Raw genomic sequence first — 27,674 nt, forward strand, 5'->3', positions numbered from 1 at the left:
GTGGAGGGGCAAGGGTGAGAAATACAAATTCATCCAGCGAGCCATGATCCTTAAGGCCAGACCTGGGGGCGCATGAACTCCCCTGTGCGTGGTGGGGGGGTACAACCTGCCTTTCGGGGGTGGGGGTCACACCAGCCTTCCCCGTCCCACGCCGAGGTCACGAATCCCAATCCCTCCTGCAACAGGGGGGCCGGGAGAAATGTGGCGCCGAGACAGGGGGGTTGGGGCGGGGGGGTTCCCGTGAGGGAAAAAGGGGGGGGCGGGAGTGCGACCGGAAGTCGGGCTCCTTCCTGCCGCTGACTTCCTGTTTGGTTCGTAACCAAGGGCTTCTGGTTGCTAAGGGAGCAGGCGGCGCAGCCTGTGGCCGGGACGCGGAGCGAAGGGGGCTGCAGCGACCCCACTGCCCCAGCATGAGCCGGGGCGACGCCGCCGGCAGCTTCTCCGCCTCGGTCCTGGCCGAGCTGGACTGGGACGATGGGTTCGCCATCCCCGTGGCCAACGCGGAGAACAAGGCGCTGGAGGAGGAAGTGAGTGGGGGAGGCTGCAGCCCGGCAGGGGGGCACGGACCCTCCCCGACTCGCCCGCGCGGGGGGCGCACGGATCCCCTTCCCCTCCAGCGGGAGGGAGCCCTGCATGGTCCTTGCCCCTGACCGGGGGGGGGGTACGAATCCTTTTCCCAGCGCCCCCTCCCCAAGGAAGTGAGAGACATGAACCGTCAAAGTGCCTCTCCATGGGGGGGGGCGGAAGGACGAATCCCTCCCCGGGTTTTAGGAAGGGCCCCCAGAACTCCCCCCCCCCATGAACTCCCAGCTAAACCTAGGGCTCCCCGCGGGATAATCTCTCCCAGGACACAGAGCCTCCCCCTGCCCCCCGGCGGCTCGTAGATGATGCCGTATTGTATTGACTGACCCAATGGCCCAGCAAGTTGCTGCTGCACTACTGGAGGCACCAGATGACAGCTGCGATATAACTCCCCAGGGCTATCTACTGAACTCCCAAAGCATTTTCCACAGGAGGAAGAGGGATAACCTGATGTCCTGGACAAACTCTCCATCCCCTCTCCCCGCCAAGGCTAGTCCTGTGCTTGTCATCACCTGTTCTTTATTGAGGTTCTGATCTGAAGAAGTAGGTTTTGTCCACAAAAGCTCAAGATACTATAAGGGTACATCTACACTATGGCTATTTCGGGATATCAGAGGTATCCTGAAATAGCTTCCCTGAGTCTTAACAAGCTGCCCGTTATTTTTTGACATAACAAGCATGCTATGTTGTAACCCACATTCCACGGGGGTTAAGGGATGTCTTGACATAGTGCGTTATTTCGAAATTTGGTGCTGTGTAGATGCGCCAAATTTCAAAATAAGCTATTTAAAAATAGAATTGTAATAAGACGCATAGTGCAAATTGCATATCTTACTTCAACTTTAGGGAGCTGTGTAGATGAACCCTAAATGTTAGTCTCTAAGGGTGCATCTACACAGCGGAGCTTAACTCGAAATAAGCTATGCAAATTAAGCTACGTCAGTTGCATAGCTTATTTCGAAATTGGGAGCATCTCCACAGCACTTATTTCAAAATAGAGCACTCTTCCTCCAACTTCCCTTACTCCTTGTACAACGAGGGTTACAGGTAAATGATGATAAACAGAATTATATGTCACACTGGATTAACATTTAAGTCATAAGTAACATTACTTTTTAAACATATTTTTTCCCTAGGCAACTATATTTATTTTTCTATCTTAATTTTCAAAGAAGTGAAGTATACTGTCTGTACTCTTGAGATTTATATTAGATAGCTTATATAATTATAAACAGGCATTGCTATTTGAAGAAGTTGATTGAGTTTAGTACTTTTTGTTTTTGTTTGTTTGTTTGTTTGTTTATAGCTGCAAAAATTGCAGAAAGAAAAAACAAACCTAAAAAATCAGTTGACTGACTTTGAAGAACGTATTGAGGCAATGACATCACATTTGAAAAACGTCAGACAGGAGTTCAACTTTACACAGGTAGGTTGTTCTGGATCTTTCTTATCCAGTTTAGAATTCTATTTGATATTTTTCTCTAGTTTGTACTCATACCTATTTGTCTGAATATATTTTATTACTGATGAGAGACCTCCCAGCTTTATCTTCTAGTACTTGCCTAGGAAACAAATTAAGACATGTCTCAAAATATTATTTTACATAAGAACATAAGAATGGCATAAGAATATTTTATGGTAATTAAAATGAATAAATAATGATTGTGCATGGAATGAAGCCTGAAGGGATAGATTTTAGGATAGCGTAGCAATGGGTATTTAGAGAAGCAATAGATAGATAAGTTTGATCCGGGAAAAAATAAAACTGTTTCAATCTGGAAAAAAATTGTAAAGGGAGAATGCATTCATAAGAATATGACTAATTGCCAAATAGTAATGGAGACTTAATTCTTGGACTTGAAAAATGAAACAAGACTATAAGGGCAGAGAGGATTCTGCTTTACACCGAGACTTCTGACTGGGACATATGGATCCACATTTTCAGATAAATGCATGTTCTCATACATCAGATCTAGGGATCTCTGCTGATGTGATTGCATGTGTTCGGGAATGTGGCTGTCTCAGAGGTAACTAGAACCCAAACCCTATAGGATTTTAATATTAACAGTTTGAATTGCAGTCTGGGTGTATAGGCTTTGGAACAATCAACAGTGCAATAAATTGCACACATTTTGTCAAGAACACCTGCCACCGTTTTCTGTGAATGTGTGCAACGTGGGGCAGGGAGGGGTTTTGGGAGGGAAGGCAGTGGGGGTATGGGGCAAACCCACATTTGGAAGGCCTTGGGGAAACTCATTGGGCTCTTTGGGAGAATCTCTCCCTCACAGCTTCTGGAATGCACAATCCCACCTGGTGGGCTTGGCGGATGGCAGCTGTCCGGGGCTGCTCAAACTGCCTCCCCTCCACATCAGCCCGTGTCCCCCACCCTGGGAGGAAGGTCTCCCCTTTCCTCTCCACCAGGTTGTGCAGCACACAACAGGCAGCAACCACTTTGGGGATGTCACGTTCCCCTATGTCCAGCTGAGTGAGCCGGCATCTAAATCTCTTCTTCAGACGGCCAAAGGCGCACTCTTCCTGGAAGCAAGCCCAATTCAGGTGGGAGTTAAACAGTTCCCTGCTTGCATCCAGGTGTCCACTGAATGGCTTCATGAGCCAGGGCATAAGGGCCACACCCATTGGCCACGATGCACATAGGCATCTGCACATCCCCCAGTGCAAAGTTTCTCTCCAGAAAGAATGTCCTAGCCTGCAGTATAGGTATGAGTTCCAGAAGATGCGGGCATCGTGTTCCCGGCCTGACCACTCAACACAAATATCTGTGAATTGTCCCCGGTGGTTGACCAGGGCCTGCAGCACCATAGAAAAGTAGCCCTTTCTGTTAATATACTGGACTGCTCAATGGGGTGGTGCGTGGATCGCGATGTGCGTCCTGTCGAGTTCTCCACTGCAGTTTGGAAATCGTAGCCCTACAAATCTGGCCACGATGGTATCCAGGTCTCCGAGGTGGAGAGTCCTGTGAAGCAGCTCTGAATTGATGGCCATCACCACTTGCAGAAAGGGACAAATAGAAATACACATAACAGGACATTAGAGGAGTTGCGTGAGCTGATGAGAGGTGCTTCCCCATCCCTCCCCTCTCAGACCCCAAGAGCCGCCCCCCCCAGGCAACTCCCCATTCCCATCCCCCACCCCCCACACCATGGCAGGGTGAGGCCACGAGGACTTCTACCACTGCCACCCTCATCCCCCATTCCCTCTGCCCGATCCTGACTGCCCCCCTTATCTGCCCCCCCCCCATGCCTCTGTTTTTGGATACCCAACTTCCCCAGAGAGTGACTTAACTCCATCAAGATGGCCCCAACAGTAGACCTCCCCACGCCAAATTGGTGTCCCACGGAGCAGTAGCTGTTGAGGGTGGCTAGCTTCCAGAGAGCAATAGCGACCTGCTTTTCCAGGGGGATGGCGGGCCGCAAGTGAGCGTCCTGGTGTTGTAGGGCAGGGGCGAGTCAGGCACACAGCTCCTGGAAGGTGGACTTCTACATACGGAAGTTTCGGAGCCAAGCCTCATCGTCCCACTGCTCCATAACAAGCCAGTCCCACCAGTCTGAACTGGTGTCCAGCCTCCAAACTCGCCTCTGCAGGAATAAGTTCGGTAGCAAGGGCAGTGGGGCTGCAGCCCAAGTGAGGGGCTCAAAGCTGGGCTTTGAATCCAGCTCTGCCACAAACATCATGATGGTCTCATGAAGATGCAGCAGAACTTCCAGCATCACAGTGTGGGCCCATCGCCTGCCCAGGGGCAGCTCAGGCTCCATGGCCAAAAACACAGTGAAAAGCAGAAAAAAACCCTGAAAATAAACTGCTGTGGTGTCCAACGAAGCAGGGCAACCAGAACAAGCACTGCAGCAGCTTTGCTTTCCCTCCAGGAGGTAGGCAAGCCACAAACAGGAGCAGAGCAATGGCTGTCCAGGGGACTCCCTTTAAGCACGCGTCTCTGCAAAGAGAATGCAGCAGCATCTGGAAATAAAGGCTGTTCCTGTGCCCTGCCAGAAGCACTTCCGGGTACCTTTTTTTCCTTCCTTTTTTTACCTTTTTTTTGTTTTTGAAAAAGCGGATCAATTTTTCAATCTGCATAATGCAATCTAGATGCTCTTTTTCTGAAAAGATACTTTCAAAAAAGCTTCTGTCGAAAAAGGCGTGCAGTCTAGACATACTCTTGGAGAGCCTAATTTGTTGGGGTTAGTGTGCAGGTCAGAGGTGGTATTGGTGGCCTGTGATTTATTAGACAAGATGATCTGGTTATCCTTTCAGGTCTTAAACTAGGGATGGGCAATAATTTTTGATGGGGGGAAGGTGTGGGGCACACCAAGAATTTGGTAAGTGGTCAAGGGCTGCACTCTTCCATGATACTAATGGAGGAGGTGCAGGGTCTGATATGGAGATTGGGTGCAGAAGGGAACTTGGGATTGGAATGCAGAAACGGGTGTGGGGGTCTGTGAGGATATTAGTATGAAGGAGGGAGTTGTGATCTGGGGTAGGGGTTTAGAGTGCAGAGTCTGGGAGGGAGGATGGGTATGAGTGCAGGAGAGGATTTGGATATGGAGGAACGGTGTAGGAGGGGGTGCAAGATCTGGAAGGGGGTTGTGACCTGGGGCAGAAGCAGAGGAGTGGGTGCAGAGGTTTGGTTGTGCCCTAGGGCAGAAGGGGGAGTGATCTGGGACAGGAGATTGGGGTGCAGGCCAGGGTAGTGTTCTCTGTAAGTTGTGCAGTAGCACAGACCCACAGTTGCTTAATGAGCCCCTTTCAGCCAGGGGCTCAGGACTTGTTCATGGAGCTGCCTGGCTGTGAGAGGGACACTTCTCCCTCAATGACAGCAGCAGTTCCCTGCTGAGGACAAAGCAGTGAGTTTCTCCCAGCTGGTAGGGAGGGGACGTGTACATGCTCCTGCACGCTGCTCAAAATGGCCGGCTGTTGGGGATATGTGCTGCGCTGAGTGCCACAAGTCCCACAGGTAGTACTTTTCACACTGCCTGCTCTGCAAACAGGCAGCTCCCATTGGCTGGTTCCTGGCCAATAGGAGCTGTGAGATTGTGCTTGGCATGGGACAGCATGTGAAGCTTCTTCTCTCCCCACTCTGGCTTTTGGCGACGCTCAGAGCGGCACATAGCCACCATAGTCTGTTGCTTTGAGCAGCATGTGGGGGTAGGCAGGGAGCCTGCCTGAAGATCCAGCCCACAGGCCATATTTTGCCCGCCCCAACTTAAACTTTATGACTCAGGTTCAAATTTTTAAATGATCAGTGGATAAGGATGCCTCTGTTTTTGGATACCCAACTTCACACACTTTAAAGGGACCCAGTTTTCACAGGTGGGTGCTCAGAACTTTCTGAAAAATGAACCCTCTAAGGTTTTGGGCTGGACTGCTAAAAACATTAAATCACAGCTATGATTTCATATACATGTCTGGGAAGAAACTCAGATAATGAATCTATTGATACAACCCATGCGAAAGAGCACTGAGAGGTGGATAGATGGCCTCCCTGCAGCTGAACAGCCTCTTAGTTTTAATGTGCTAGATGCAAGTTTTAATTAGCAATCGAGATGAAGAACACTATGTGCTCCTTCTTCTTTAAGAGAAGGACTTCCAGTAGGTAAAAGATTGGGTATTGTATAGGGGAAAATATATTAAAGCAATTTGCCAGACAAAAAGAGGCACCCAGCTGGCATGTGGCAATATCTATGTCAACTAATCCATCTCGGCTCAAAACAATAGAATACTCTTTGCTGCTTTGCCTCCTGAATCAGACAGAATGCTACATGATGATGGAGAGACTAGTTTGAATATGATTGTTAGTACTGTTGTTTGTCTCTGAACTATAGAAGAGCGAAATAATGGATTCTGAATTTTCCATGAAGTATTTTTGAATCACTTAGCTAGATAGGGAAAGCTAATCTGTGAACATTTGATATGGGTAATTGATTTTTATATTAATTCTATATCTAAAAGTCCAAACACCAGTAAATGGAGTTGCTCTGGATTAACACCAGTGCAGATCAGATCCTGAATTTCAAAAGCATCCATAAGCATTATTATTTTAGTTCTGTAAAATGCCTACATGTAAAGTTCATAGTTTTATATCAGTGTTATCTTTTATTTAGAGTTCTGATTTTGGTGAAATAATAAAATTTATATGGGGTGTTAAATTCCTGTTAACAATTCCGTGCAAAATAATGAACTATATTATTCTGTAGTCTCTTTACAGAGCCAGAGAGAATGAAATTAAAACTGAAGAGCACTTTAAAGCCGTTGCTGAGAGAGAGCTTGGACGTCTCAAAAAAGAGATTCAACGGCTGAAAAATGAGATGGTTTCCTTAAGAGAAAAGAAAAATAGTCAAGAAGTAAGATTCAAGAATATTGTAATAAGTAACCTATTCTGTTTATCACTATTTTTCTTGCAACGAGTAGGGTTTTTTAAACAAATAAGATAATAAGACAACAATTTGTACAATAGTACTTTTTGATGAAGCCTGTGACATCCCCTAAATACTTATCACCCAGTCCTTCGGCCCCTTTTCAGGAACATGTTAAGAGTTTTGTGTTATTAAGAAATGGAGGACCAATTGCTTATTTTGTGTAAAGTTTCAGACATGACATAGTAATTTTTTTCATTCATTTTGGAATTCCGAGTGTCTCAGGGTTTTGATTGCAACAGGATTAGCTGATGAGGTAAAGTTTTCCTTAGCAAAACTTAGGAATATTTATTCTTAATCATCAAGGGGACAAAACACAGCCAAGAATGACAACAAAAGACTCATCCCCACAAGATCCACAGCACTGTCAAAAAGTCAGTGGCAATGGTGAGACCCTCAGAATCAGACCCAAAGTAAGAGAGATGGGATACAGATGGAAAGGGGTTACAACGAGGTAGATTCATATAATGATGTGTTCACACACCCTACCTTGTTACTTTCTCTTTGGATATTTTCCTTGTACTTAAAAAAAAAAAAAAGTTGCTAGAATACTTCTGCTCCCTTGAGCCTAAAAAGGATCTGATGGGAAGATTTCAAGTGCAAATCTTTTATATATTTTCTGTAAATAAATACATTTATAACAACATTTGAGTAGAAAATTACCCATGAAAGAAATAGCAAATGTGTTATATCTTTTTTTTCAAGTCATTAGGCTAATTAATATTTGGTTGGCTTTTTTCCTTATTGTTGACTCTCTTTGGTGCTCCAAATAGCCAGATCCTCCTCCTTGCTGTACTCCTAAGGCTAGATTCTGCCAGTCCCTCTTACATTGGGAAGTCAATTGGGACCACTCGCAAGCTACACTGTAGCTTTCTTCCGGAAAAGCTTATGCAAATGGATAAGTGGAATATCGCGGAGTGGAATATCGTTGCACTTCAGAGCTGTGTAGATGGCTCCTTTTTGCACAAAAGCCTCTTGCACAAAAGCGGCTGCTCATTAATTATGCAAATGAAGTGCAGCAATATTCCACTCCGCACTTCATCTGCACAAACTTTTCCAGAAGAAGGCTACAGTGTAGACGTAGACGTGGGGTAAGAGTATCAGAATTTGTCTTTTAGGTTCGGGGAAAGGGGAAGAGAGTTGTATGAGTTTCTCACCAAGCATGTATTAACGCCAGATTGAATAGGCATCTTGTGCCAAATAGTCAGTCACTTCACTTTAAGACAGTTTTGCTTTTTTAGGTTTGTGGAAACTTAATTGTCTTGATTCTTTTTAATGCCAGGACCAGGTACTGGCATTATTCAAATAGAAGATATTTGCCATAGAAAAAGACTCAACAGAACGATCATCAGAAACCACTAAATTCCTAAGACGAGGATAAATGCCCATATCCACTTGCACTGTCTGTTTTGATTTTGTGCTTAGATAGATAATTCATAATTTTTAAAATTTAATTTCTCTCAAACTTTTCTAGAATAATATATTCAAAGCCACTCAAAAGCTGGAAGCCTTAAGATGCCAGATGAACTGGGATCAGCAAGCTCTGGAGGCGTGGTTAGAGGAATCAGCTCATAAAGACAATGATGCAGTCATAATCCAGAAGTATGCTCAACAGGATGATGGGAAATTTAAAGTATGATTATATACCATTTTTAAAAAAAATGTAATTTCAGTATGTATATTTTCAACAGGAAAATAAGGCCATTTTTAGCATCTAAGAATTTTATCATGCATCAAGTCAGAGACTGAGACATAGAGAAAGGCAAGACATCATGTTCAACAGCACTTCTAATCTGTGATGGTTTTTCATCTAGCATACCAATTTCATTTAAATGTTAGGAAGTGACTGTTTTTATAAAGGGCCATAATGCACAATTTAATACTTTTAAGGGTTTGTTTGTTCAGCTAGAGAAGGCTAAAATTTAGCCTGAAAATACATATAATATTTAATTATGGCCAGTAGTCACTGTAGGTAAAACTTTGCAGTCAGTTTTTAAACAGAACTTCATACTGAATTCAATAGAGGGTTCGTCCTAGAAATCTACGACATACGACCTTCTAGAAAAATAAGTGCAAGTAGTTTAGATGTTCCTGTTTACACCAGAAATGCACTGTTTAATATCACTGAGAATAAAATAAGGCTACTAGAATAAAACTGACTAGAGCAATGAAAGACAGGTATTAAATGTATAGTAGACTCATCAAGCAATTGTTTCAAAATGTATAAAGATTATTCTCACATAGCTTGTCACTTAGGAAAAAAGTATTTTTGTTGATACATTTAAGTATTCTTTGCATAATTTTCAAATTAAAGCTAATTTTACTACCATCTGCATTGAATGAACAGGCAATTCAAATACCATTGGTTACCCAAAAAGTCCCATTGATATTAAAGGAACTACTTCTATGAATAAGGGCTCCTTGCATGACCAAAGGTTTATAAGATTGGATTCTTAGCTTTTTATGTATTTCAGACTCCCAACTTAACTGTAGCAAAGCTTTGTATTCATTTATAATTAATTAACTATGTTAGTCCTTGAATAATTTCATTTCAGGTGCTGACTCACCAGGTAGAAACGATGACTATGGAAGCTAATCAGAAACGCAAAATTCTTGACAATGAGCTTACAGAAACCATAAGTGCTCAGGTTTGTGTATAAAGCAAATAAAGATTATTTTCCATATTTGAAGTACTTCTTAAAATTAGAAACCATTGCTAATTGGGCTCCACTTCCTTACAGATAGAGCTGGATAAAGCAGCTGAAGATTTTCGCAGGGTTCACCATGAAAGACAAGAGCTCATCAGACAGTGGGAAAGTACAATAGAGCAGATGCAGAAAAGAGATCAAGAAATAGATCATTGTGCTTTGGTAAAATATATATTCAGAGTTTGCTTTATATAAATAGTGGACCTAACCTTGCACCACTAATGAAAACTGTGCTATTGTCTCAAATAGAAGAACACTGTAAAAATAATGGGCCTTATCCTGTTCCTTTGTGCATTGCTCCTCTTTACATTTCACTCAGCTGTTTTGAACTTAAGGTATATTACAGAAGATGCAGTTGCATTAGATTGCATTGTTTGATGAATATTTTTAGTTTTAAAGGGGAGTCTCTTAAGTACAGTCTGTCTCTCTCAACTTAAATGATATTCTTCTGCAATACTATCCAAGAGTCTCATATTTAATTTTCAGTTCCAGTCTCACATACCCTGTTCCATCAAGAGCTGGAATGCCTTGCAACTTCTGATAATGTTCCCTCTGTCTTATCTTAACAGCACTAACAGCAGCTAGACTTCTACACAAGTCTCTTAGAGAAGAATAGTGGGCTGCAAAGGGGGGTAGAATTTGCATGTTCACATTTGGGTTAGAGAGCTCTGTGGGGAAAAAGGTATTTGAACTATTATTATTATACAACAGTAATAAACAGTCTAATAATAGAGGAAGATCTCAGGAGAAATCATTTAGAATGTGAGTTAATGTAGAAACTTAGCTGTAATAACTTGAGCTCTTTAGTACTGTAGGCCATATATTTGCTAGTAGCTGTATTTTGCTACCCTTTATTGAATACTCTTCAAATTAGTTCTGTTGATTTATGTTTGTGATTAAAATAAGAAGTTAATATAGGGACCAGATCAGCTAAACGAGATGGTGCCATTTATAAGTAGTCACTTTTCAAAGAATAGGAAAGTAATTTCTGTACACTGTTGTTTCATGATAAGTACGTTCTTTCTAATCCTTTTTACTTATTCTTTAACAATTAGAAAATCCACCATTTCCTAAAATCTGTAGTGCTAAAACCCTCATGCACATGTTGGTCATCACTTAACATGACTATTAATTATAAATATTATTGTCACCTTCTGTTTGCCTTGCCCTGGTTCTGGGCTATCCAAATGCTGTTTATGCCTATGGCATTGCCCTTTACTGTCACTCTGAGCATGTCACTGTTCTATGTACATTTATAGCATCATAATGGTGATTTTTAATATTGAGAATAGAAGTTGTCTATCCAAAATATTTACAGTATTTTACGTTGCTATATATGAGTGAAATTAGTCACATATCAAAGGTAACTTCTTGGTAGTGCAATATCTAGGCTGCCACATTATGGCATTAAAGTATAGTTTGATTTGTTTCTTTTTACTAGTAATCAATTTTAAGGTAAAGCAATAGCCAAAAACAAAGAGTAACAAGCCTACAACAATGCTTGTTTCAATATTTAAACACTTCATATGTTTTTAATTCTTCTAGTTATTTGCCAAGGTAAGACAGGAGATCCGAAAGAAAGAAGATGTGATTAAAGAGAAGATTTGCTTTTTGGCAAACGAGACTGGGAACAATGTGGAGTATGAAAAGAAAATTTCTGTTGCTGACCGTCAAGCTGCCAAACTCAGATTAGATTACCAAACCCAAGATGCTTATAGAGTTCAACTCCAGGATGAGGTAATAGTGACAAAATGCTTCAGGCAAAAGCAAAAAATTAAAAAGACACCTAACTTTTAATTAATGAAATAAATAGGACAACAACAATGCAGAAGTATATGGTAAACTCTCTTTAATTTTCTGGTATAACTCATGCACTTGCCAATGCAATGCTAGGTACTGGAGATTGAAGCCTGAGGTTTGTCTTTGGCTGGTGCTGCTGCAGAGGAGGAAGCACGTAGTCATTGAGAAAGGGAGTGCCTTGTATTACTGTGTTGCCTCCTATGGCTGACTGAACTGTTTTCCATAAACAGTATCCAGCCTGTGACTGCAGTGACTACTAGATGCTTCAGAGGAAAGTATAATGCTTCCTCTTTACAATACATATAATGCATTTAGTTTTGTAGTATTGTAACATGAAGAAAAAATAATTTCTTCACTTCTCCAGATGATCATCATCTTATGTTCTGAAGAACAAGGGCTGATAGCCTTGTAATTTTGTCGTAAATAAAATAACTATAGAAGCTTCCAAATAAAGAGGCAACAGGTGATAGTGGATTGGATGGTACATCTGTAAAAATGAGAACAATATCTGCATCCCTACTTGAAAGATATATTTGATTAATCAGCTAATGTTTGTAAAGACATTGGAATGCATAAAATGCTAACTATTACTCTCTAGCTGAACTATTTACTTCAATTATATCTTGCTGGAAAAAGTTTCATAGGCTAATGATGTGTGGCATAAAAATATTTCCCTTTATGAATCTTACAATTTATTAGGTAATTTGTATGAAGTTTCTCTGAGTCCTCATACCTTACAATCCTCCCTACTTTAATCAAAATAATGTTGTGCAATCAGCAAAGCTTGGGCCAGCACTAGTTGTTGGATTCATACTATCGCCAGTGTCCACATGGAGCCTCACTGAAGTCAGTGGGTTTACACGTAAGTACAAGGATTTACACACACAGATGCAGTTGCTGGCTATGGTCCCATTTTTCTTCTTAATAATTAATTAATTACAAATATATTGGGTTAAGATTTTTACCGCTGTAAATCAGTCTGATTTCATGGGCTCTGCTGATTTACACAAATTGAGAATCAATTTTCCCCTCTCATTTAGAGAAAACACTTAAATATATCTAGAATAATCTTTGCATTGTAGACATACAGATTTGTTAGCAGCACTAGCAAATCTTTTGATGTCAGATTGTTAATAGGTATATTTCTATAAAGTTTCTGGTTTTTATGAGCTTTCTGAAAACTGTTTGAAAATGTACTAAAATGTTCCACATACAAAATAGAGTAATTGATCGCTTTTAATTAATTTATTTATTTGTGTATTTATTAGCTGGATACTTTAAAAGGCACTGTGGACAGAACTGCTTCTGATTTAGAATCTCTGAGAACAGAAATGGCAAATCTGAAGAAACAAATCCAGGAAAAACACACCAGGTAAGAATGATAAACTCTTAGAAAAAGTGTATAACATTCTGTAACAATCAGATCTTTGATCAAGTTACTCATATCAAGGAACCTTAAATAATGTTGGACACTTAAATAGTCAACTAGCAGGATACTTTGTCACACAGCTAGACTATCTTAGTTATTCTTTGAACTACATAGCCTTGAAATACTTCCTGTGAGTCTCATCTTAGTGGAAGGGACATAATCTGGCCTGTAATAGCTGTCTGAAACAGACTAAGTACCCTGCACAGTTCCATGCCTTTAGATGAATATGATTGCTTTATTAAATTTATTTCTCAGTCAACTGCTCTGAACATTTTTACCTGTGTCTTATGTGTACCCTTCAACCTAACTCATTGTGCCTTGTAACTTTGTTCAGGCTAACTTACATTAAAGACCAGAACGTGAATCTTTCAAATAAACTGAAGTTTGTGACTGAGAAGACATTGAGTTTAGAAGAAAAAGCTTCCAGGATGGAAGAAATACTAAAAGAAGAGGAGAAAATTGTTAAGGTAAAAGCTTTTTGACAGTTTCTGCCACTGATGATGAATATAGAACTCACAGGTTGTATTTGGGACAAATATTTAGATATGGATTAAAATGGAATTTACTTATTAATTAATATGGGCTGCAGCCATTCCCCCTGAAACATTAAAGTAAGCAGGATTCAGTTGGATCTTGCATAGGAGATCCTTAGGGGAAAAGTTGGTGTTATGTGAAGTGATATGTGGGTTTCCTAGGTCGCATTCTTCCCTCTGAATTGGTACAGAATCAGTATTCAGGCATGGCACTGAGGGGGCACTGTGCAGTGGAACTGTCATCATTTAGATCAGACATAACCTAGATCTTGACCACTTGCAGTTATTAAATATACAGTAGAATGTTGAGATAATTTAATCCCAGATTTATGGCTAAATTTTGAAGAGCTATTAGAAATTGGCAGAGAATATTAATTCCATTTCATGGAGGAATTTAAGATTTTGAAATCTGATTTCATTCCAAGTCAGAATGAAAACCAAAATATTCACATTTGTACACAAAATGGAATGACTATTCTCCATCCCACCTCTGAAAACTCTGGGAGCTTGGGCTGCTCAGGAGCCATGATCCTAGATGCTCTGGAGTCTGGGATTATAGGTCCTTGGTTCCCCTTTAGCCTGCCAGATGAGCTTTCCTATACTTAATTTTTAAATAAATAAATAAATAAAACATCCAACTCTGTTTCCCAATTTGTTCATAATTCTTTATAAATACGTTTAGCCGCTGACAGATCTGATATGAACCATAAGTGGCATAGCAGATGTTCTCAAACAAGTGACAATAAAATCTACAGCCATGTACACCATTACGTATTTTATTGCTGCCACTTATTTTTCCCAAACCCTATTTTGTTTTTTAAGCAATAGCTGTGTGAAATACTGCCTTCATGATAGGATCTTGAGACTTGCTTCATAAATTTAGTTGTTAGTTACTATGTACATTAAATAGTACTTTGAATATTAATAAATGATTTAGAGGCAATGAGCATTAGATATGTAGATTTTAAAATAGGGTTTGTTATTAAAAATTAAATGTTGCAGAAAATCTGAAAACTACCTGGAATTATATAACATTTCTTTAAATTGGAAACTTCATTTGCTCCCCCATTAATCTGTTACTAGGGTGGCTAAGCCATTAGCATGTTGTTGTTTTTTACTTACATATGTGGCAGATAACCTAAGTTGACACTGAGCTTAACAGCTTTTCAGCCTTGGGGTAATATTTTAAATAAGATGAACTGTTCTTGAACAATGTCTGTAATGCATTAGTCAGAAGCATATTTCCCATCAACATTAGGCATGCATGTCTATTCGCTGCATCTATTAATTTACTGTGAAAAGATATTTACTGAGAACAATAAAGACAAAATCCCATTCATCACTTGTGCTTCAGTTTCCTCATCTATCCTGGACTCTGTAGCAAAGCAGTGTTGTGGGGACTGATTCTTATCTAATTCCCATATCTGTTTTGGGGAACCTCTTTTTAAAAGGAAGAAAATGTTATTTTTTTAAATATATACATTTTAAAAATACAAAAACTACTTAAAACTTTAATGATATAAGGGCCAAATTCTGATTGCATTTGAGTTGACAGTTTTGCCGTTGTTTTCATTTGTTTAAAAATTGGTCCTAATTGGACACATAGGTGGTCATAGAAATTAAAAATAAATATGTATTAAAAATAAATTTAAAAAAATCATTTTCTCTCTTAGGGCCTAATCCAAAAGTCATTTCCCATTAACTTCAGTAGGTTTTGTTTCAATTCTATACTTGCACCCCCATGTTCTGGATTTAATAGTTCACCTTTAACACTTATTCCAAAAATAAAACTTTCCCTTTCAACCCACCTGCCTTCAAGTAATATCTCAATGTTATTAACTATGGATGGGGAACCTCAGGCTTGGGGGCCAGATGCAGCCCCCACCTTACCTGGACCCAGCCTGAGACTTAGCCCCTCCCCCGAACATTGGGAAGCCCCCCTCCCCTTCTCCTAGCTGCCCCACCAAGGGGCTGGAACACACCAAATCTAGTAGGCTGGCCCTCCGCCCCCAGAATCTGGTGTGTGAGGGGAATGTGGGGAGTGTCTTTCTCCTTCTCAGTTGGGGACCACAGTGAGAGGTTTTCATTTTGCTTCTCACTTGTGTGCAGCCCCCAACTCACTTTTATGAGGGCCAGTGACCCTCAACCGAAAAAAGGTTCTCAACCCCAACAATGGTGGAAAAATATAAAACTGAATTCAGACCTTGGCAAATAGAAATCCTTTGTTTCTTTTTTAAACAGTTAAACATTTTATTAGTGATTGAAAATCTTAAAAAGCTCTGGGTGTGTGTGTATTTATAAATAAAAATAAAAAAATCAGGCCATATTCATGTTTTTTCCCTGTTACAATTTAGAATTCAAGATTGTCTCACTACAGTTGATGACATCTCTTAATACCTAAAACAGAGCAAAGAGCTGAATTTCGTATAATTGCTTCAGGTGTTAATGGTATCAACTGTAGTACAAAGACCTCATCTTAGGTCATGGAAGGTATGAAAAGAAGTGATTTTAAAATGTATTAATATAGTTAAAAAACAAAACTATATTATACACACATTCTACTATACATTTTGATTGTTAAATAATCTTGAAAAATCACATTGTAAGTCATTTGTAAGAAATCCAATAAAAAAAGCAACCCTCTTTTGTAGGTGGGTACTGGAAGGCAATGGGGGTAAAACTTGAAAGAGGCAAGAGTTTATAGTTTGCTTAAATGGAGAAGAGCCTGTAGTCAATTGCTCAAAAGTTCACACTAATACTTTTGCAAGGACAAAGCTTTAGGGACACTTTATTATTCTCCAAAGTCAAAAGATTTTTAAGCTAGCAAACAGTTTCTGAAGCTTCTGAAACTAAAATCTCATGTTTCCAGTACTTCATATGTAGAATATTTTATGCATGTCATTTTTTCTATGAATGATGAAGACCAATGTGCCAAACATTATTCAAAATTGACACTTTGTGTGTTTAATGAGTAACTTGTCATCAGGAAAAAGAAACACAAATGAACCAGTTGAAAGAACTCCATTTCAAAAAGACTCAGGAGTTACAGGTACAGAGAGAAAAGGAGAAATGTATTATTGCAGAAATCGAGGGAACACGAGCATCACTTAAAAACCTTAACAGTCGGTTATGCAGACTTGATGCAGACACCTTAAAGCAACAGGAAATCATGTATAATCAGGTAAAAATGTTAACAAGTCCTCAATTTCATTTGTGAACATTCTTTGGGGCTCATATATGAACAGCGTGTTTTGCCTATTTTCTGTCTATAACTGCTTAGAAAATACAATTTCTGAAATGATCAGTGCTTGTGATGAGTTCTGTAGTTCCATCTTCCCAAGTACATGAATGAAATTGAATGAGTATGTGTGAATTATTTTTTTGTATCTTCTGTTCCCCACTTTAATTTCCCAAATCAATTCTTCACTTTGAGTTCTCAGAACTACTGATCCTTCAGGGTAAATTTTCGAAGCAATACAAGAGAGGTACATGCCCAAATCCTGTTATTTGCTAATAGGATTTATGTGCATATCTCCTGTGCACTACTTTGAAAATTTGTCTCTTTATATACATTTCTACTGGTAAGGCAAGATTGCAACATTGTGCACTGAGTGCTTTGTTACACTTTTAAAAGATTACTTATGATCCACCATCACACACAAGTCATTTGAGAGCATTTTGTTAATGTCTCACATTAAAATGAGAAGGCAATAGGCCATAAATTATTGTAAAATAATAATAGCTTAATTAGGCAACTGTCCTAAAGCCAAAATTTAGTTCCAATGTTTATATGCAATGATTTAGCATTATAGAAAGAGCTATAATTATTTACTTCAAACTCTCAATTTATTTTTAAAAATAATTTTAACAGGATTTTTATATTCAGCAAGTGGAACGACGACTGTCACGGTTAAAAGGGGAAGTAAATACAGACGAAAGGCAAGTTCTGGAAGCAAAAGTTGCTGAACTTAAAAAGACCTTGGAAGAAAAGAAAGATGCATATAATCTTTTACATGCCCAGCACAAGAAACTTCAGGTAACTTGCTTACAATATCATCTTTGCTGACATAAATTCTGGAAATTCAACAAGTAAGTTGAGGGAGGTTTCTTCTTTGAGTTACCTGGTACTGTACTAGGATGTATGAACTTCATGTAAGTTACATAGATAACCTCACAAGTGATTGGGCAACAAAATGGCAAATGAAGTTTAATGTTGATAAATGTAAAATAATGCACATTGGGGAAAAAAATCCCAACTGTACATATGATGGGGACTAATTTAGCTACAACTACTCAACAGAGAGATCTTGGAGTCCTTGTGGATAGTTCTTTGATAACATCCATTCAGTGGCAGTCAAAAAAGAAAACACAATGTTAGGCATCATTAAAAAAGGAGTAGCGAATAAGACTGAGAATATCTTATTGCCGCTTTATAAAACCATGGTACGCCCACATCTTGAATACTGCATATACTTGTGGTCACCTCATCTCAAAAAAGATATATTGGCATTGGAAAAGGTTCAGAACAGGTCCCATATGAAGAGAGATTAAAAAGACTTCGACTTTTCAGCTTAGAAAAGAGGATACTAAGGGGGGATATAATAGAGGTCTATAAAACCATGACTAGTATGAAAAAAGTGAATAAGGAAAAGCTATTTACTTGTTCCCATAATTTGAGAAGTAGGGGTCACCAAATAAAATTAATATGTAGCAGGTTTAAAACAAACAAGGACGTTTTTCTTCACTCAGTACACAGTCAACCTGTGGAACTCCTTCCCAGAAGATGTTGTGAGGACTAGGAATAGGGCTCAAAAAAGAGCTAGATAAATTCATGGAGGTTAGGTCCATCAATAGCTATTAGCCAGGATGGATAGGAACGGTGACCCTAGCCTCTGTTTATCTGGAAATGGATAACAGGAGAGAAATCACGTGATGATTACTTATTATGTTCTCTCCCTCTGGGGCATATGGCATTGGCCACTGTTGGCAGACAGGATACTGGACTTTAGATGGATCTTTGGTCTGACCCAGAATGGTCGTTCTTATGTTCACACCACACTCCTCTATGTACCTTGTGGGAAATGCATAGCTACTGGAAGACTGAAGTTTCTTGGAATCTGGAGAGGTAGATTGACCTTTGGCTTGACCCGGTATGGCTGCTCTTATGGCATGAAGGAGGATTTTGGGTTGTTTGAGCACAAACTTAATTTGCTTTATTACTTTATTTTCAGCCAATAAGAGCTAAAAATGAAACTTTTCAAATGTGTCTTCACAATAGGGCATCAGTAAGAGACCATTAGTCTGTGATAATATTGACACTAGTTTTCATATATTATACTATAATTGCATTATATTTATTTTTATGCAGTTAGAATTAAAGTTTTTAATTATTTCAAGGGGAAAATGTTCAAGTTCACAGGCCATAACATTGACACAGTACTTATACAAGCAACTTTTTTTTCTGTTTTTAAAAATGTTCTTTTAGGAGATCTTGTATATCACAAGTCACCCAATATGTATATGCAAATTACTTTACTTGCAAGCATAGTTACAGTGAAATGTATAAATGCACCTAATTTGTTTCTACGTGAATTTGACACACCTATATTTGTGTTTTATGTGTATGTACCTATGACCTCTCTTCATTACCAGATTGTCCCCCAAATTTTGACTGTTTTGTTTCTTTTTAAACAATTTTCAAACTTTGGAGACTTGCTCCTTTAAGCAAGAAAAGCCTAATTTTAAATGAAGCATTGGAGCTTATCATGAGTAGTTTGTCAATGAGAAGGTTAAGTAATAACCTGATCATGAACTACAGTTACCTTTATTTGGAGAAGATATTTGAGGGCTCTTTTGTCTGCTAGAAAGAGGCATACCAAGAGCTAATGGCTGGAAGCTGAAGTCATCAACATTCAAACTGGAAATACAGGGCACATTTTGAACAATTAGTGTGTAATTAAATATTGAAATAGCTTTCCAAGGGATGTGGTAAATTCTCCATCACTTGGGAATCTGATCCAAAATTGGATGTTTGTAGAAAATATATGTTCTTTAAATTCATATATGTTCTTTAAATAAGTTCTCTAAATTGTTAGGTTAGATATGGTGAAATTTTATGGCCTGTGTTTTGGAGAAGGAAAGACTAGATCATATTTGTCTCTCCTGCCCTTGAAATCTATAACTGCATGAATATAAAGGTTGTGCAGTGGTGTCATAAAAGGGTGCCTTAAACCCCAATTCAAATATTTCAGTAGCACAGACAGTATAAAAATTGTAACAGCATTCCTGTCCCAAAGAGTTTATAATCTGTATTTTTTAATGAATTGCTAGTATTTGGTGTCATCTCTTTCTAGTATAATGAACTAAAAGCTATTTATTTTTTAACAGAGCGATGTCTATTTTCTCAAGAGAGAGATGGATAAAACAGGAGAAGAAATGACTGGCCTGATGATCAGAATAGATGAACTAAACCTTTTCAGTGACAAATCAGATAAAGAGTTAAAAAAAGCCAGAGCTCTTAAGCAGGTATATTAATAGTTTGTGGCTTTTCATTCATGGAAAGTATGAAGGTTTTCATGTTGTTTTGTGTTTGAAAAATAAACCATCTAAACATGCTCATAGAATCGTAGAATACAAGAACTGGAAGGGACCTCAAGAGATCAAATCCAGTCCTCGCACGGTCTAGATCAGAGGTAGGCAAAATTTCCGAAGTGACATGCCAAGATTTAACTTATATGCCCTGGGCCATGCCGCTCTCTGGGGAGTGGGAAAGGGCTCTGTCCACCACACGCCCTGCTTGGTGCTTGGTGTTCTGCCCTGACCTCCACTCTGGCTTTTTCTGTGGGGAGGGTAGGAATAGCCAGGGACTGTAGTTTCCTGGGTTGTTCTTATTTCCCTATTTATAGATGGGCACTATATTTGCCCTTTTCCAGTCTTGTGGTATCTCTTCCGCCTTCCATCACTTTTCCAAGACAATACCTCCTCTAACAGCTCCTTGAGTATTCTCGGCTGCATTTCATCAGGCCCTGGCAACTTGAAGACATCTAACTTTTCTAAGTAATTTATAACTTGTTCTTTTTTTATTTTAACTTCTCAACCTACCCTATTGTCACTAGCATTCACTATGTTAGGCATCCGGTCACCATCAGTCTTCTGGGTGAAAACTAAAACAAACAAGTCATTAAGCACCTCTGCCATTTCCATGTTTCCTGTTCCTATTTCTCCTTCTTTACTGTGAAATGAGCCTATCTTGTCTTGGTCTTCCTCTTGCTCCTAATATACTTGTAGAATGTCTTCTTGTTACCCTTTATGTCTCTAGTAATATTTAGCTCATTTTATGCCATTGCCTTTCTAATCTTGCCCCTGCATACTTGTGTTATTTGCTTATATTCATGCTTTGTCATTTGACCTAGTTTCCGCCTTTTATATGACTCCTTTTGATTGTAAGATCACATAGGCAACGCAATATGGGAAGGAGATGGACAGCCCTTGGTGGGGAAAGAACAAGTTAGGAACTATTTAGAAAAGCTAAACATATACAAATCCATGGGCCCGGATTTAATGCCTCTAAAGGTACTGAGGGAGCTGGCAAATCTTGTTGCAGAGCCTTTGGCCATTATCTTTGAAAACTCATGGCGATTGGGAGAGATCCCGGATGACTGGAAAAAGTCAAATGTAGTGCCCAACTTTAAAAAAGGGAAGAAGGACAATCCAGGAACTACAGGCCAGTCAGCCTTACCTCACACCCCAGAAAAATCATGGAGGGGATCCTCAAGGAATCCATTTTGAAGCAGTTGGAAGAGGGGAAAGTGATTAGGAATAGTCAACATGGATTCACCAAGGGCTAGTTGTGCCTGACCAATCTGATTAGCTTCTATGATGAGGTAACTGGCTCTGCAGATATGGTAAAGTCAGTGGATGTGATATACCTTGACTTTAGCAAAGCTTTTGATACGGTCTCCCACAATATTCTTGCTAGCAAGTTAAGGGAATATGGATTGGATACATGGACTGCAAGATGACTAGAAAGCTGGCTAGACTGTCGGGCTCAACGGGGTAGTGATCAACAGCTCGATATCAGGTTGGCGGTCGGTTTCTAGCGGAGTGCCGTGTTCTTGGACCGCTAGTGTTCTTGGACCAGTTTTGTTCAACATCTTTATTAATGACCTGGATGAGGGGATGGATTGCACCTTCAGCAAATTCGCAGATGACACTAAGCTGGGGGGAGAGGTAGATATGCTGGAGGACAAGGATAGGTCCAAACTGACCTGGGCAGATTAGAGGATTGGGCCAGAAGAAATCTGATGAGGTTCAACAAGGACAAGTGTAGAGTCCTACACTTGGGATGGAAGAATCCCAAGCATTGTTACAGGCTGGGGACTGAATGGCTAAGTAGCAGTTCTGCAGAAAAGGACCTGGGGATTACAGTGGATGAGAAGCTGAATATGAGTCAACAATGTGCCCTTGTCTAATGGCACATTAGGGTGCATTACAAGGAGCATTGCCAACAGATCCAGAAAAGTGATTATTCCCCCCTTTATTCAGCTTTGGTGAGGCCACATCTGGAGTACTGTGTCCAGTTCTGGGGCCCCCACTATAGAAAGGATGTGGACACATTGGAGAGAGTCCAGCAGGGGGCAACCAAAATGATTCAGGGGCTGGAGCGCATGACCTGGAGCGGCCCGAGGTGGGCTGCAGCAGCTGGCCCCCCAGGCGGAACGCGCGATCAGCGCCCCCGCCTGCATGGCCATCAATGGAGTGACATCATCATCAGATGCCCCTGGCGCCCCGTGACATCATCATCGTCCCATGGAAGGCGGCACCCTAGGCGACGGCTTGGTCCGCCTATATCACGGGCCGCCCCTGCGCATGACCTATGAGGAGAGACTGAGGGATTTGGGTTTGTTTAGTCTACAGAAGAGAAGAGTGAAAGGGGATTTGATAACAGCCTTCGACTTCCTGAAGGGCGGTTCCAAAGGGGACGGAGAAAGGCTGTTCACAGTAATGACGGATGACAGAACAAGGAGCAATGGTCTTGAGTTACACTGGGAGAGGTCTAGGTTGGATATTAGGAAAAACTATTTCACTAGGAGGTTGGTGAAGCAATGGAATGGGTTCCCTAGGGAGGTGGTGGCATCTCTATTCCTAGAGGTTTTTAAGTCTCGGCTTGATAAAGCCCTGGCTGGGTTGATTTAGTTGGGATTGATCCTGCTTTGGGCAGAGGGCTGGACTTGATGACCTTCTGAGATCTCTTCCAGCTCTATGATTCTATGATTAAGCCAAGGTGGTCTCTTGCCATACTTTCTATCTTTCCCATGCAGTGGAATAGTTTTCATTTGGGGCCTTAATAATGTCCCTTTAAAAAACGGCCAACTGGTTTTAGTTGTTTTTCCTCTTGGTCTTGCTTCCCCTGGGATCTTACCTATCAGCTCTCTGGGTTTACTAGAATCTGCCTTCCTGAAATCCATTGTCTCTGTTTTGCTCTTCTCTCTACCATTCCTTAGAATCATGAGCTCTATGATTTCATGATTACTTTCACCCAAGCTGCCTTCCACTTTCAAATTTTCCATCAATTCCTGCCTATTTGTTAAAATTAAATCTACAACAGCTTCCCCCCAGTAGCTCTCTCAACCTACTAAAAAAAAAATAATCTCCAATGCTGTCCAGTAACTTATTGGATAATCTATGCCCTGCTGTGTTAGTTTCCCAACATATGTCTGGATAGTTGAAGTTCCCCACTAACCACCAAATCCTGTGCTTTGGATGATTTTGTTGTTGTTTTAAAAAAAAAGCCTCATCCACCTCTTCTGTCTGGGTTGGTGGTCTGTAGTAGACCCTAGCATGACATCACCCTTGCTTTTTACCCCTTAACTTAACCGAGAGACTCTCAACAAGTCTGTCTCCTATGTCTATCTCCACTTTAGTCCAAGTGTATACATTGTTAATATATAAGGAAACACCTTCTCCCTTTTGTCCCTTAGTTAACAGTTTTGGTATTATTTTCTACTTTTTTTTGTGCTGTGTCATCTTCCCCCCCCCACCCCCCAGGGAACACCTCTGGAGTTTCCTGGCCTTACAGCCTCCAAGATCTAGATCTTCAAATGGAAGACAATTACATGGCTGTTGTCCCATTAGCTGGTAGTGTCTGAGGAAGGTGTAGACTAGAGGAACTGCAGCCTCTTATCTCAAGTCATAGGGCCCCTTGGGAGATCAATTACCATTGACTATAACCCTTGCATTTATGAAGCAATATCTATTTCGGAGAGTTTTGCTGCCAGGGGTATATTACTGATGTTTATATGAGAACTCATTAATCCAAAAGCAGCATTAGTTTTGGATAGAATATTCATGGATTTGGCAAGAGACAGTGTTGTGGAGAGTATACGAAGCCCAATTCCTCCTTCTACCCAGTCTCCAACTCCTTGTGGAGCCATAGCTCCAAGGTTACTCTACAGGGAGGCTTACATGGAGAGGGGAAAGGTGGAGCTTACATGTCCCATACCACTTTTCACCCTCCAACTTTGAGACTGATGGGATTTTAATTTTAATAACATGTAACAAATACAGTGCACTGACTACTGACAACTGGTTTCCCTTTCACTTTTCATACTTTTTGCAAAAATATTTTCTTTCGTATATTCTGAACTCTGAAACCAAAACTTTTTTTGTGTTTGCGTCATGTTCCTCCCAGCAAAGCTAACTACCACATCCTTGGGAGTATGAGTTTTGTAATGTAGACTCTGTATAAATCACAGCTATGCTTTTGTTTTATTTTGATTTCTTAATTAGAACAGATTTTTTTAAAAAGTCCTATTCTTCCTTTTGCTGTGAGACACAAGGGAGAGTTGCAAAACTCCCCTGAAGCACTTGTAAAGGTGCATCAGAGGTCTGCAACAGGCATTCCCAATTCTTTTCCTTGTCCCCAAGAGACCTCTGGGTGGTCAAGGAACTGCTGAGACTGTATACTGTAAGACTAGGTCTACACTACAGGGATTTTACGCAAGAAAATTTACAGTAAACAGCAGAACAGAGAGCTTTTTGCGGTGTAGGTATACCTGTTTCTACAAGGAATAACTCCTTTTTGCGCAAAAGGTCTTGCGCAAAAAGGTGTGTGGTCGCTCAACAGGGGTTTCTTGCACATAGGTGCTCTGATGGCCATTCTGTAAATGGCAATCAGAACTTACTTGCACATGCGATGCGCTTTTGAGGTGTGGACATACTTTTGCGCAAGAGTTTTTGCGGAAGATCTCTTCCACAAAAAGCTTCTTGTGCAAAAACCCTACAGTGTAGACAAAGCCTAAGACAATAACCTAAGGCTCAGTTCCAGTTATTGTAATATACAAGTACTGTTTAAAGATTGTTTTACAGGAAGCTAGAATTTCTAAAAATGCATCAGTTTAAAAAGTTGACATTTTATTTGTATTTTTCCATTTAGGCTACGTCTACACTTCTCGTATTTGCAGCAGAAAATATGCTAATGATGGACTAATTAGCATAAGTTGCAATCTCATTAGCATTTTCTGCTGTTTCTTTGTGCGCAAGGGGTTTTTGCCTCTCTGGGTATAAGGATCTTGCGCAAAACGGGGTATTGCGCAAATTGGAAGTGGCTACCCTGCTTCTTTTTGTACAAAAATCCCTTGTGCAAAAAGAAATGGCAGGAAATATGCTAATGAGATTGTGATTTATGCTCATGAGTCCCTCATTAGCATATTTTCTGCCACAAAAACGCGTAGTGTAGACAAAGCCTTAATGTATTTTTATTCACTTTTATTTCTGTGTTTCTCTTTTTTGGCATTTGATAGGATTTGATGATTGAAGATAATCTCTTAAAACTGGAATTGAAACGTCTTCGAGACACACTGTACAATAAGGCAGAACAAGTTCTCTCACTGGAAAAACGAAAGCTACAATTAAATACAGCTATGGAAGAAAGAACTGAAGAAATTAAGGTTCATAAGGCAATGATTGAATCACAGATAAGATTTGTGGAGCAGGAACGGCAAAGCATAAGGTAGTTAACTATGTATTTTCAAAACATTACCTTCAATGTTCTTAACAGTAAATGGAAAATAGAAACACCATTTAAAATAAATTAATATGTTCTACAAAAAGGTGTACTGTGGTCAGTTTACTATTTTTCTCTCAAACATTTAAAAAATCAGCTAGTAGATTCACGGTCTTTAAATACAGCATTAATAAATTAATTTCTCACACCATTTTAAAAATTGCTTTTATACAGTGTTTTACATGTGGGATCTAAATTTACAAAGTAAGGTAAACATTGGCTTACAAAGTAAGGTAAACATTATTCTTATTTACCCACCAGAAAGTGTGAGGGTTAAGTGACTTGCCCAAAGTCATACTGCTAGTGACTAGAAGGGTTGGGAATGGAGCCTAAGTCTCTTGCTGTCATTCTCCTATTTTAATAATTAACCAAAATTCTCTTTATTCTCTGCTATCCCACATCCTATCCTGAAGAAAAAAATCATCATTTATCCAATATGGTAATATGCCATCTGGTATTGTAAAGAATCCAAACTGCATATCTTCAGACAGAATCTCTTTAAGCTTAAATGGTAGATAGAGGTCTGGGTTTTTGGAAGACAAAGATCCTATGCCTGACCCTCTATTGCTGTGTTTGTTCAAGATATCTAGTAACTACACTGTGTATATTTGAAGTAACAGCCAAGTCATTTTTTATAAGAGGACCTACTCATCAGGAGTTAGTACTTGAGAAAACTCTGGTCTCCATTGGTGACCCAGTAAGTGAATAATTCTTAGAAGCATTCTGAGAATATCTATTAATTCCATGAAGTAGAATTTTTTAAATCTCCTGTAAACCAGAAATGGTACACGCCATTACCAGTTACTTGTTTACACTGTGGTAAACAGATACTAGAAAGTTACATTAAAGTGCAGACTTCTTTGTTGCCTTCATAATAAGAGAATTAATTCAAAATATTTGCTATATTCTAGTTCTGACCTCCTAATATCGGTCTTGGAGTGAGTGGCTAAATCCAACTAGGAAGCAAACACTCAGCAGCTGAGTTGGCAGGCTTTTATTCACCTCTCTGCTAACCATACCCCAAGCAATAGGAAATTAGAGTGATTTAGTGTGACTAAAGCTTAACTCCTCACCCAGAGTGCAGACTGTATGTTTTTCCTTTGACAATTACACAGCTAATTAGTACTTGCATGTAATTTGATTTGAGGTTGTTGCCTGCTGTTGCTTATTCTCATTTAGCAGTAGCAATATTAAGAAATGATCAGCAGGGGGCATCTTGTGCAGCTGTAGGACTTAAATGCCAATGCTTTAAAGATTTGGGGGAGGTGTCTGGCAGAGCTCCCTGTGATGTGAGGGATCTGAAATTTGTCCACTCTATGCAGTAGGATGAGAGAAACTGTGGGGGTGGGAAGAGAACCAGATGTCTGGAGTTGTGAAGAATTGGGAACAAATAAGCCTGGGAACAGCCTTTTATGGCTGGCTCCCTGGGCATGCTCAGACTACTGCAGTAGCAACAAGTAGTGCAGCTTTAATAAAAGAAATAGTCTATAAAATGGTACAAAGACGGAAACATATTTCCTTAACCATTTACGTCAGTGTGTGTTTTCACTTTCTTCCATCAATCAGTGCTGAATTTCAAGACCGTTTAAGTAAAATTGAAAAACTAAGATGCAGATATGAAATTCTTACCATAGTCATGATGCCTCCTGAAGGAGAAGAGGAGAAAACTCAGACATACTATGTCATTAAGGTAGCTAGCTGAGTTACTTTACTGCTGGAATGCTTTTGATCAACTCATATAGCATTATCAGTCTTTGTTTAAACTATAGCTTTCCCACTTCTATTTGTAACCATTCATTCATCTCAAAGACAAAAATCTTGACCTGTACCTGTTGCCTCTCTTGGACAAAGATCCTTAATGCGTACTTTCCTGCTGTCTTTGGGAGATGGTTGTTTGCTCTTTACCCCTATTCCCAGAGTGCAGGATCTTCTAACCAGTCTGCTCTTCTGAATGGCTTGCGGAATATCAGTGCCTTGCAGGTCATCCTGCAGTTTATTGTCCTGCTCCTTCAGCTATCCACAATTTGTAATAGGATTTTTTAAAAATAATTGTGGTATAGATTTCAGCTGAATACTATTTTAGAAGTGTAATTTATGCTCAAGTCTTGCAAGCTGTTCTATGTGGATGCA

The 27,674-nt window shown here is 40.0% G+C and overlaps 1 protein-coding gene across 1 annotated transcript in view; it reads left to right on the forward strand.

Moving 5' to 3' along the window:
- Window positions 1-305: 305 nt before the first annotated feature.
- Window positions 306-27,674, forward strand: part of CCDC39 (coiled-coil domain 39 molecular ruler complex subunit) — a 40,171-nt gene continuing 12,802 nt past the window's right edge. The window contains exons 1-14 of the mRNA XM_075938038.2: window positions 306-527; window positions 1,889-2,008; window positions 6,792-6,938; window positions 8,485-8,643; window positions 9,566-9,658; window positions 9,752-9,880; window positions 11,264-11,455; window positions 12,787-12,890; window positions 13,282-13,414; window positions 16,467-16,661; window positions 17,352-17,516; window positions 19,868-20,005; window positions 25,282-25,490; window positions 27,111-27,234. Of these exons, the coding sequence (XP_075794153.2) occupies window positions 411-527; window positions 1,889-2,008; window positions 6,792-6,938; window positions 8,485-8,643; window positions 9,566-9,658; window positions 9,752-9,880; window positions 11,264-11,455; window positions 12,787-12,890; window positions 13,282-13,414; window positions 16,467-16,661; window positions 17,352-17,516; window positions 19,868-20,005; window positions 25,282-25,490; window positions 27,111-27,234 (2,025 nt within the window). The 5' untranslated portion in view covers window positions 306-410. The remainder of the gene's footprint in view (window positions 528-1,888; window positions 2,009-6,791; window positions 6,939-8,484; window positions 8,644-9,565; window positions 9,659-9,751; window positions 9,881-11,263; window positions 11,456-12,786; window positions 12,891-13,281; window positions 13,415-16,466; window positions 16,662-17,351; window positions 17,517-19,867; window positions 20,006-25,281; window positions 25,491-27,110; window positions 27,235-27,674) is intronic.

Source organism: Pelodiscus sinensis, chromosome 10 (assembly GCF_052426305.1).
Source record: "Pelodiscus sinensis isolate ZL-2025 chromosome 10, ASM5242630v1, whole genome shotgun sequence".
Classification (NCBI taxonomy): Eukaryota; Metazoa; Chordata; order Testudines; family Trionychidae; genus Pelodiscus; species Pelodiscus sinensis.